The following is a 12,589-nucleotide window of genomic DNA, read 5'->3' as shown; positions in this document are numbered from 1 at the left end:
AGATTCTGTGAACCATGTCTCTGTGAGAGCCACAGAGGGATGGTGCTCTTGGTCGCTCCAGATTGGCACAGGAGACCATGGTATGTGGATCTGTGGAGGCTCCTTGTGGACTCGACCCTTCAACTTCTGACACAAAGGAACCTGTTGTTGCGGGAATGTGTTCTTCACAAAGATCTGATTCAATTTTGTCTTACAGTATGGCTCTTGAAAGGACTTGCTTGCTGAAGTGTGGATACTCTGCATCAATGATTTCCACCTTGCTGAGAGCTAGAAAGTTCTCCACTTAATTGGCCTATGTGCGGGTTTGGTGAGTGTTTTGAGGCCTGATGTGAGGATCGAGGTACTTTTGTTTGGTCAAGGTCCCATTCATTTTGGAATTTTTGCAGGATGGCTTGAATAATGACTTGGCCCTCAATTCCTTAAAGGTAACAAGTTGAGGCTCTCGCCTGTTTCGGGGGTCAGGTGAATGGTGGTTCTGTGTTGACTCATCCTGATGTGACCTATTTCCTGAAAAGAGTAAAACATCTTTGTCGTCTTTTGCAGTTTTCCAGTGCCCTTATGGAGTCTTTATTTGGTATTGGATTTCCTAGAGGGCCCTACATTTAGACTGATGCGTAACCTGACCTTGCGGTTACTGACCTTGAAATGGTGTTTCTTGTGGAAATTTTGTTCTGTGTGTAGGGTTTCCGAATTGCAAGGCCTTGTCTTGCCGGGAGCCATTCCTCCAGGTGACTCTAGGGACAGTATAGCTGCGTACTGTTCCTTTTTTTTTTTTTTTACCAGAGGTGGGTCACTGACTTTCACTTGAATCAGTCCATATCCCTGCCGACTCTGAACAGAGAGAGAGATATAGTAGAGTATCATCTGTTGCGACTCTTGGTGTCAAGAGACATAGTTAGGTATCTGGAGGATACTAAGCCTTTACAGAAGACAGATCGCCTGTTGACCTTCATGGCTGTATTAGACAGGGAGAGCCGGCCTTGCGGGCTACAGTAGCATGCTGGATTAAGGAGAGGTAGTCATGGCTGCATACATTGATGCGGGGAAGCCATTACCTAGTCAGGTCAGGACTCATTCCACTAAGGCTCAGGCATATCAAGGGCAGAAGTGAAATTGTTGTCTCCTGTCAACATTTGCCAAGCAGCGATGTGGTCCTCTTACACACTTTTTCTCTAGGTCATTAATCGTCTGGCTGTGCAAGCCCAGGAGGACACAGGCTTTGCACGTGCCGTTTTGATTGGACCCACGGGCAGCACTTCCTGCCCTATTCGAGAGTAGCTTGGGTAAATCCTATTTGTTTGGATTCATCTGACGGGCGCTAAGAAATGAGAAATTTACTACCTATACCTGATAATTTCCTTTTCTTTAGGACAGTTTAGATGAATCCAGCTTCCCTCCTTTGGCTGCCAGATGGTTGTAGTATGGTGTTGTCCTCCATGGCTACGTTTTACAGGGCTTACTGGTAAATGTTAGTTCCAGTCCCTAACTAGTGTTATATATTCTTGTTGAGCTCCGTGTTGTTGGCTGAGTATTGAATGGTTATCCGTTTAAATCAAGTTTTGCCAGTCTCTTCACCATTGTTTTTTGAAAAGAATACTGGCAGGCTGATGTTACTGCCAGGATGTATATAATCTATGTCAGTTTGCTCTGTCTCCATCTGCTGGTAGAGGTGCATAATCCACTTGTTCTGGATTCATCTGACTGTCCTAAAGAAAAGAAATTATCAGGTAAGTAGTAATTTCTCATTCCTCAACCCCTTTCTCCAACCAGTTCCTTCTGTCAGATGTTCTCTTCTTAGGTCTTTTTCTGTCATCATGTTTTTATATTTCTATCGAGTCTGCCCATTCACACAATTGCTCAGCAATCCCTACTACTACTCCCTCAGAGATCAGAGAGCCCAGAGTTGTAAGAGAGTAGCTGGGAGTCGAGAAAAATGAATTGTATATTTATTGCTATCATAGTCTTTAAAAAAAGAACTACATACATCCTTTGGTCAGAGTATGTAGCCAGACTGTTTTGTTTGGGATTGTATTGATCTGTTACTTTATTATAATTAATACCACCAATCATTGAGGTACTGAGTTTCTAAGAATTCATCTTGTTTCAGCTAGGGGCAAAAACATTGTAGACAAAATGGCTGTCAGCATTTAAGGGTCTGTGCTATTTTTGTAGGAGGTACTGTGGGCTACTTTATTCATTGAACATTGCAACTTCAGCAACACTGTTGCTGTAAAAAAAAAAAAGTTCTAGCCCTTAAAGCAGTGGTGCTGCAAAATAGACTTATAGATAATTTTAATTTATTTATTTTAACATTTTTTTATACCGACGTTCGTTTGCACATCACATCGGTTTACAGTACACAATTTGAATCATGAAAGGAAGTTACATCTTAACCATTTGAACAAATTCAACCGGTAATTTTAGGGTGGGGGGGGTTACAGGATAGGAATGTAAGAGGAGAGAGGAGGTTAGTGGAATGGAGACACTAGGAACATGTAACTATAGTTTCCATAACAGGGGAGATAAACATGTTAGTGGAGGAAACAACTGCTTTGGGTTAAAATAAGTAGAATTATTGATTTCCTAGGTCATGCAGCTTCTTCCTGCTTTTTGGGATTCCAGCTTCCTGCTGGGGGTTTCAGTGTCATGAACCACCTGTGTACCTGCTTAGGGTTTTCCCCTCCTTGTAGCCCAACGATTGCAGCAATTGTGCTGTGACTGGGAGGCACAGACTTGTTGGTCCCTTCCGAGCCTGGCACAGATGTGCTTCTTGCCAGCCAGCAGGTATTGCTCTTGCATGCTGGTTGGAGTTCTCTTTGCCAGAGGCTGCAGGTGGCAGTGCCAGAGGCAAGAACATGGTACTGCTGCCAAGCCACTGGGCCAACCCCAAATCCCCTTTTCTGATTCATTTTTAAAGTGTTTGAAATCTCCTACTTGGCCATTATGTCTCTAAATAAATTATCGTGGCTGTGCTAATCCTTTGTTAGTACCTCATGCAGATGTCCACACTCATACATGAAAAACACCAATATGGGACAAACCATCACAAAGTGGATTTGGGAGGAGAAATTCTTTAAAACATGTGGTGGGTGGCCATAGTAAAAAGTACATACATTTGATTTCCACAAAAGGGTATAAAAAAATGATACATGGAAGCGCATAATGGCAGACAAAGACCATATGGCCTATTTAGTCTGCCCATCCATACAGTTTATCTAGCCTTAAGTAAAGAGGCCTAGAAATCAAACCGACAGGCAGGTTGTCACAGCACACACAGGAGCAATGTTCTATTATTTGTCTTTATTAAACAGATGAGAAAACTCGAGCATTGTGATTTATCAAATGGCAGCATAGGAGCATGTGTCAAACTCCTAAACACAGTCCTCACAATATGAGCAGTATGAAGACTGCTTTATCACCACATCTTGACATACCAGTGTTGGTTAGGCTTATTGAAATTTCAGCCGAAATGATTGAACTAAGTTTAAAAAAAAAAAAAAAAAAAGACACTTGTGCTTGTTTTTTAACCTGACATTTTGACTTGTATAAATTGAAAGAAGCACATAAGTCTTGTTAACTCCGCCCATTATATTAAGCATTTTGCCATATATATCACAAAATGGGACCCATTGTGATATATCTGGGACAAAAATGGCCATTGTGCTTGATTGGTTGGAATTGAAGCATAATTTAGTCACTTCTGACTTGGATTATTTTATTGGGTTGGGAGGGGGGATGTTTGCAGTTTAGTTATTAGGTTTTATGCCGAGATGATCAAAAGCTATTTTGTTTAAAGTATATTGAAGTTTATTCACTTTCCTGTGTCCTAACACTTATGTACTCATCTACATATTTAGGTGGAAATCAGCCATCTAAAAGCTAGGCAGAATGTTCTACAGGAACAATTGCAGACCTCCCAGACAGCAGCTCAGTCCGCACACCTGGAAGCTGGTGCCTCCCATCCAGCCACTTCGTCTGCCTCCTTTAGTCCTGTGGCTAGGCATCATCCATCAGGTTTCCCGGGAGATGACATGGACTTTGGAGATGTCATCTGGTCCCAACAAAAAATAAACACACTATCCAACCAGGTGTCCAGACTTGAAGGTGAGGTTTTGCACTGGAGGCAGCTTGCACAGGTAACTGGCTTTTCATATCTTTCATAATATCTCCTCAGGTTGAGCCTTTGTTATGTTGTTTAACACTTCTAAACCATCTTCCTTGAGCAAAAAAACAAACCACCAAATCGGTTCACAGCAAAATAACACAAATACATCAGAATAGTAAACTACATCATAATACATTAACATATCAAAGTAAACAGTCATAAGTTACTTTAATACAATCAAATATCAATACACTTCAATACAATAAAAAAAAAAATATATATATATGCCATTAGACCCATCAAACGGGCGCGATTCCATCGGTCAGATCGGCACGTTGGTCAGAGCCGCTCTCTTCTCCACAACTTCTTACCCATCCCACTTACTCATTCATATCCTCTTCCCTTTTCCTTTCATCCCTCTCATCTTCCCTTTCCTTCCCTCTCACCTCATCTACAACCCCTTCCCACTCCCTTTTTCTCTTCTCCAGATTCTTACCCTTCCCACTTACGCACTCATGATCCTCTTCCCTTTTCCTTCCACCCCTCTAACCATCATCCACAAACCCCTTCCCTCTCCCTCAGCATCCTCCACCTCCTTTTCTCTTCTCCACAACTTCTTAGCCTTCCCACTTACTCACATCTCTTACCCTTTTTCTTCCATCTTCTCTCATCTTCCCTCCTCCCCCCCCCCCCCCCCCCCCCCCCAATATTCTCCACTCCCTCTTTTCTCTTCTACAGGGCCGGCTGTACCCTGCTGAATCTGTGAGATGCAAGGGGTGCCGCTATAAGGGACCTGCCTCTCTCCATACATCCCTCACTGTGTACTGTGGCTTCTCACTGCTGTCCCTCTAGCCGTAATGCCCATTAAATCGGGCGAGATTTGCTGTGCTTCCGGCCGTCCCAACTCCCCTCCTCCCCGGCGGCGGAGGGACGGGCTCAGGCTGTTGTTGGTCCGACCTCCTCCTTCTCCCCACCCCCCCCCCCCAGCACCGCGAAGGACCAGAGGCGGCAGCCGAGGAGGATCTGGCGAGGCCGCGTCAATTCACACTTCAGTCAGATGTTTTCCGCGCATGCGTGGCCCCTCGGTGAGAGCTACAGAGCAGCTTTCTACTGCGCATTTCGCAGCACGTCGGTCCCCAGCTCCCTTATAGGTATGATGTATATAATGAAACAAAACATTTGTGAACACTTATGCTATATCATAAAAAATATTTTTTTACACATTTGATAATGATTAAAAAACATTTTTTCTAAAAGTCTCATACAATACATTTTCATTATAAACTTACATATAAAAAAAAATTATCAAAGTCCTTAGACGGAGCTATTCATAGTTCATAAAAATGTCTGTAGTTTCAAAAGGCCATAAGGTTCCCCTCACCACATCGAAGTCTCTAAGAGCAGTAAGTACATCCTAACACCCTCGGGGGCCGATGCAATAAAAATGCATAGAAAGCGGGCACTGAACAGTCAGTGCCCGCTTTCTTAAGGCACCCCCAAGGGGGGGTGCCATGCAATATTTAAATTAGGGGGTCGGTTTTCCTAACTCGGCCGTCTTTTATGTACAGTTTCTTTAAGCATTTAAACAACTTGTTTTAAATGCACTCAGCTATTAACGCCTGCTCCAGGCAGGCGTTAATAGCTGATCGCTAAATGTGCGTCCAAGACGCACATTTCTATTTTTTTTTTTTGCATCGGAGTGAATGTCTAGTAGCTTCATTCTCATGCATTTGCATGCGGGTTGAGCGCACTGTATTGCATTGGCCCCTCAAAGCTTCATGGATATGCAAATATATAGAGTGATTCATGCTGATTAACAGTTAATTTCCTAGGACCAAACTTGTTGTTTTTCCTTAAGCAAACTTGCAATTGATTTCCCTTAAATAAACTTGCTTTTTCCTTTGATTCTTTAAGCAAACCTGTTTCCTCGGCAAAGGACCTTTGTTTCGTTTTCTACCAACTTCCTCAGGAGGAAGAAAGACACCACCTTGCTGCACTTTAAACTACAAAAAAGACATGCACCATTATCCCTCATCACTCTTGTTTACATGGAAAAAGAATGTTATATACTCATTATACCTACCCCGATGTAATGAAGTTCTTATAAACCTCCCAGTAACATATTATATATGACATCGCACTACCAGATTTCAGTGGTAACCTTTACACTTAGGGAACCTACGATACAAGACTAATAAATTACCCTTACCTCACAACATATAAACACAACAGATTTACAAGAAAGAATTAAGAAATGTTAGTTTAAACTCAAGCCACACAGATCTTACCATACTTGCTTTCCTCAACTACTTTAATGCAAATGGAGGAACAGACTCAGTGTTTTGTGATTTTATTTTAAATAATCTCATGCCAGAACAAGGTAACTCATATTTACGTAGCCTTAACGTCATTACAAAACAGGTTTGTTTGTTCTGTTTAAAGATATGCAATAGGTGTATAAAGATCTATTAAGAGGACTGCCAGTACCTATTTATATTAACCGTGTTTATGATAGCTTAAAATATAAAACTGAACATTTCCTAGCCTATAGCCAGATGGACTCTGGACCAATGGGTATTGTGCTCTCCTGATGGGAGATGGAGTCAGATTTCAAAGCTGACGTCACCCTACATATACCTGTGCAGCAAGCTTAGCTCTTCAATATTTCTCAGTCTCCATACCAGATGCGGACACTATCCAAAAGAGAATAGTGTAACATTTACAATAAGAAAGAAGAAAAAAAATTTACCTCTTAAGAAGAGAGCCCCGCTTCTCCTGCAGTGAAACCTAAGGGTCCCTCCCACAGTCGAGACTTTCCTGAGTTGATTCTCGATATCCCTCAGAGGTGAGCCTTGGTCTGGCAGCCGATTCCCGGCGTGGACTTAGCCCCCAGAGTGGCTGAAAGGCAGCGGGTGCAGATTCGAGTGCGGCAGTGAAGGTATTCCCCTCTCCACCCCGCAACTGCAGACCGCCTGGCACGCGACTGATAAGCGCCGAGACCAGGTAAGGAAGAAACCTTTACTTTTAAGTCTCCGGTCTCCAAGGCTTGAATAGCCGTACCGATCTTCCTCCCGATGAGGTTTAAAATCGGGTTGAGCAGCCTTCCTTTGGCTAGGCCCCGATTCGGTTCGAGGGTCCACACATGTGGAAACCCTCCGGGGAGGGGTCGCCATCTTGCCATCGGGGTTGTCGGCGCCATCCCCCCCCCCTCCCCCCAGACACGCAGGGCAGGCCAGAGGGCCGAGGCGCCTAACTTGAGCGCGCCTGCAAAGGCACAACTGAGCTGCGCACACATCGGAGTCAGGCGCACAAAGTCCGTATCCCATGTGCACAACTAAGCTCATCTGCGTACATACCACTCACGGACGAGTTTGAAGCTCTACACGCGCTCAAACAATGGCACTGCCATCCAAGAAGGCCAAGGGACACTTCCTTTTCCCAGCCTGCCACTTAAAGAGCCGCTCAACCTGAATTGGAATCCCTCCTATGCCAACAGTCGAACAGGCTCAGGGGGAACCAAAACAAGACTCCCCTACAGCCAGGAGAGGGATCCGGAACTACTGATGATGGCAACTCGGACCTATGTATTTCCAACTCGGTGCCCCCACAGGAAAGTACCTCTGGGACTTCCACTACAACCCCTCCTGGGATCAACATGGACCATGAACCTTATCCTGGGTGGAATTTTTTAAAGGGCTGCAAACCTTTGTCCAGGCACAACCAGCCCTTACTGTGAACCAGACTCAACCCCTGCCCGGCACCTCCCGAGTTCCTTGAGACATGCCTCTCCCTGATGGGGATCCAGACACCTCAGAAGACGAAACTGACTCCCTGGAAGAAGGAGAAATTCCCCCAGGGATGGAGCTATACCGAACCATGCTCAGATTCTTCCACAAGTAGGAATTACCAGCCCTCGTATCCCAGACTCTGAAGACACTGGGCCTTCTAGGCACGGATCCTATAACGGAACCAAAGAAGAACCCCATTTTGGTGTACCTCCGTAAGGCCTCATGCTACTTTCCTATATTGGAGCCCATCAAGGAACTGATTGACCTGGAATGGAATGCTCCAGAGGCCAGCTTCAAAGGAGGGTGGGCCCTAGAAACCGTATACCCGCTGGAACCCACGGCTAAGGAACTCCTTCGCTTCCCTAAAGTGGATGCTATGATCTGTGCAGTCTCAAAGTGCACTACGATACCTTTGGAGGGAGGAGCGGCACTGAAGGACACCCAGGATAGAAGGCTGGAAGCCATCCTTAAGCAGTCCTTTGATGTAGCTGCAATGACGCTACAGATTGCTTCCTGCTATGCATTGGTGGCACGTTCCTGTTTTCTCCAGAGACGCAACCATGCCCAGAGAAATGATGGAGCTGCAGTCTCCTTCCTCACCAATGCTACCTCAGATCTCGTGTGCACCTCAGCCAGGGGTGTCGCCGCGGCAGCCAGAAGATAACTATGGCTCCGGAATTGGTTGGCTGACGCGACATCCAAACCGAACCTCATGAGAATGCCTAATAAAGGATCTGTCTTGTTCGGAAGCAAACTGGAGAAGTTAGCCAACAAATGGGACGAATCTCCAGTACCCCGACTACCTGAAGACAGGAACAAAAGACCATATCAGCGCTCCTCCCCCAGAAGAACTAAGGGCAGAGGATCGCATCATTTTAGACCTTACAAGAACACACAGACCCAAGCACCTCGCCCTTCAGGAAGGTCTCATTCCTTTTGGAACAGACACATTAAGAGGGGGGGCAGGCTCCAGCCATACCCCACAATGAGAAGATGCAGACCCATCCACAGGAAGAAGACATAGGGGGCAGACTTGCCCTCTTCTACCAAAGATGGGTCGAGATAACATCGGACAAGTGGGTCCTAACTATCATTCGAGAGGGATACTCTCTGGAATTCCAAAGCATCCCTTCAGACAAATTTGAGATCACCTTGCCACTCCCACTCCAAGAGACTGGCAGTGGAAACCACACTAGCAAGACTACTCAGCCTGAAGGCAATAGGCCTGGTGCCCACACTTCAACAAAATACTGGCCACTATTTCATCTATTTTATCGTTCCCAAGAAAGAAGGAACATTCCAGCCCATCATGGACCTCAAGGCCATCAACCGTTACCTGGAGGTACCACACTTCTGCATGGAAACTCTACGCTCCGTTATAATGGCGGTACAACTGGGAGAATTCTTAACCTCCCTGGACCTATCTGAAGCCTACCTTCTCATCCCAGTGCATCAGGACCACCAGCGCTTCCTGTGCTTTGCGATACTGGATCATCATTACCAATTCTGGGCGCTATCCTTCGGACTAGCTACTGCCCCCAGAACATTCACCAAAATTATGGTGGTAATGGCAGCACTGAGGAAAGGAAGAGACCTGGTACATCCTTATTTGGATGTTTGGCTGATCAGGGCAAAATCTCCGGAGGAGAGTCACCGTGTGACCACCAGAGTCAAGAATCTACTGCAGGAACTCGGGTGGGTCATGAACACAGCCAAGAGCTGTCTACAGCCCTCCCAGTCACTAGAATACATGGGAGTCCGGTTCGATACCAACAGAACAACGTCTGCCTCCCCCCTCCAAGGAGAAGGAAACTGATGGGTCAGTTGCAAAAACTGTTGACCTCTGTTCACCACAAGGTATGAGACTACCTTCAAGTCCTCGGCCTCATGACATCAACTCTGGAAGTCGTTCCGTGAGCAAGGGTCCATATGCGACCGCTACAACATTCCCTACTGTTACGATGAAACCCAGCATCCCAGAACTACTCAATTCGCCTCCAACTACCAGCAGAGGTTCGGGACCAGCTTCAATGGTGGCTACAGGAAGACCACCTAAGCAGAGGAGTAAACCTATCCCCACCGAACTGGATCTTGCTCACCACGGATGCAAGCCTGCGAGGGTGGGGAGCCCACTGTCAGGAACTGATGTCCCAGGGATAATGGAACAAGGAAGAGGCGGGATAGAACATAAACCACCTGGAAGCTTGAGCGGTCAGACTAGCCTGCCTACGATTCAGCCACAGACTCAGAGGCGAGTCTGTCAGAGTCATGTCGGACAATGCGACAACTGTTGCCTACATCAACCGCCAGGGAGGAACCAAGAGTCAGCAGGTGTTTCTGGAAATAGACTCCCTCATGGCGAGGGCGGAAATAAATTTGCAAGGGATTTTGGCCTCCCACATCGCGGGAAAAGAACGTCTCAGCGGACTACCTTAGCAAGGAGAGCCTAGACCCGGGGGAATGGTCTATGGCGGACACGGCCTTCCAGCTGATAGTAAATCGATGGGGTCCCCCAATCATGGACCTACAAGCAACTCGCCTCAATGCCCAAGTCCCCAGGTTCTTCAACCGCAGACGAGAACCACAACCTCAGGGAATCAATGCTCATCCAGAACTGGCCAGAGGAAGAACTTTTGTATGTCTTCCCACCCTGGCCACTACTGGGCAGGATCATCCACAAGATAGAGCACCACAGGGGGCTAGTTCTACTAGTCGCCCTAGACTGGCCAAGAAGACCATGGTACGCGGACATGCGAAGACTACTGGTTGGGAATCCTCTGCGTCTACAGCCACATAGAGACCTTCGTCAGCAGGGACCGATTTCCCACAAAGACCCAGCTCGATTCTCTCTTATGGTATGGCCCTTGAGAGGACTAGCCTAAAGCACGGCTACTCAAAAGCCGTGATTGACACCCTGCTCCGGGCACGCAAGTTCTCCACATCTCTGTCTTACATACGGATCTGGAGAGTATTTGAAGCCTGTGTGAAGACAGCCAAGATTCCCATGATCTGGAATTCCTACAGGATGGCATGAAGAAGGGGCTGTCTCTCAACTCCCTCAAGGTCCAGGTTGCAGCACTGGCCTGCTTCAGGTCTGAAGTGGACGGTATCAGACTATCAACACATCCTGATGTGTCTCACTTCCTGAAAGGAGTTAAGCAACTCCGACCACCCCTAAAATGGCCAGTGCCTCTATGGAACCTCAACCTAGTACTAGACTTCCTAACAGGGGATTCCTTCAGACCAACACGCGGTCTATCTCTGCGTCTCCTGACCTTAAAAGACAGCATTTTTGGTTGCAATTTGCTTAGCTCGGTGCATCTCCGAACTTCAAGTACTATCCTGCAGGAACCGTTCCTCAGGTTCACTCTGGGCATCATACAACTGTGTACGGTACCATCCTTCCTACCGAAAGTGGTTTCCCAGTTCCATATGAACCAAACCATATCCTTACCATCTCCAGATGAGCACAAGGATTCGGAATACTCGCGCCTCCTTCGCCACCTGAATGTTGGCAGAATCCTAGTCCGATACCTGAAAAGATCGGAACCCTTGCGCAAAATAGATCACCTGTTTATTCTTTACAGCGGCAAGAAACAAGGGGAAGTGGCATCGTGGGCGACCATAGCCCGCTGGATCAAGGAAGTAATCAAGGCAGTCTACATAGAGGCAGGAAAACCATTACCTCTACAGGTCAAGGCGCATTATACAAGGGCCCAGGCAGTCTCCTGGGCTGAAACCAAGCTGCTTTTGCCAGCCAATATTTGTCAGGTGGCGACATGGTCCTCCCTACACACCTTCTCCAGGTTCTACCGCCTGGATGTTCAGGCCAGGGAGGATACAGCTTTCACAAGGGCAGTACTAAGTGGGCCACAGGCAGCCTCCCACCCTGTAGGGGAGTAGCTTTTGTTCATCCCATTGGTCCTGAGTCCATCTGGCTTTATGCTAGGAAATGGAGAAATTACTTACCTGATAATTTTGTTTTCCTTAGTGTAGACAGATGGACTCAGGCATCCCGCCCACGACTGCTCCTGAAATCGAGAACCTCGGATAACAAATCTTGAGACTAAGCAAATACAGGTAAGCCACAGCCTATCCCTAGTTCAAGACACCCACAGTTGTCTGGTGTCAGCGTTTGTTTGAGTGCACTGGCAGTCTCCAGTTTAAAAAAAAACCCTTGAACCAGTTCAAGGTTAATAAAGTATTAAGCAACTTATATCCACACTGGCTTTTTGAATAGAATAAGCTTGCTGTACGGGTATATGTAGAATGACGTCAACTTTGAAATCGGACTCCGTCTCCCATCTGCTATCAGGAGAGCACAATACCCTTTTGTCCTGAGTCCATCTGTCTACACTAAGGAAAACGAAATTATCAGGTAAGTAATTTCTCCATTTCAAACTGATATGCCTTTATTTTTTTTTTTTTTCGCAGATATTATAAGCTTTGTATCCAAATACCATGAGCTCATTTAAAAAACAGAAATATAGTTTTCTTTGGTTATATTAAAGATATACATCTAAGAATTTAACCTATTTTGCACATTTGAAAACCAGCTCTTCAGTGATAGAAAGGGTGTATTTATAGTTTTTAACAACCACCCGTTTCTACCAGTGCTCTTATCGTTAATTACAGAAAGGGCTCCCATTCTATGTTTAAATTCAAGCCTTTTGGGATCAAGGTTTGCAACTGTAAA

General features: G+C 45.9%; 1 protein-coding gene across 1 annotated transcript in view; it reads left to right on the top strand.

Annotated features, from left to right (window-relative positions):
* TRIP11 (thyroid hormone receptor interactor 11) overlaps positions 1-12,589 on the top strand; it is a 146,689-nt gene that overhangs the window by 28,273 nt on the left and 105,827 nt on the right. Inside the window, exon 4 of the mRNA XM_029597808.1 lies at positions 3,858-4,136. Coding sequence (XP_029453668.1) covers positions 3,858-4,136 — 279 coding nt within the window. The remainder of the gene's footprint in view (positions 1-3,857; positions 4,137-12,589) is intronic.

The sequence above is a fragment of the Rhinatrema bivittatum genome, chromosome 4 (assembly GCF_901001135.1).
Source record: "Rhinatrema bivittatum chromosome 4, aRhiBiv1.1, whole genome shotgun sequence".
Classification (NCBI taxonomy): Eukaryota; Metazoa; Chordata; class Amphibia; order Gymnophiona; family Rhinatrematidae; genus Rhinatrema; species Rhinatrema bivittatum.
The sequence above is the reverse complement of the archived record's forward strand: the minus strand, read 5'-3'. Positions and strand labels throughout refer to the sequence as shown.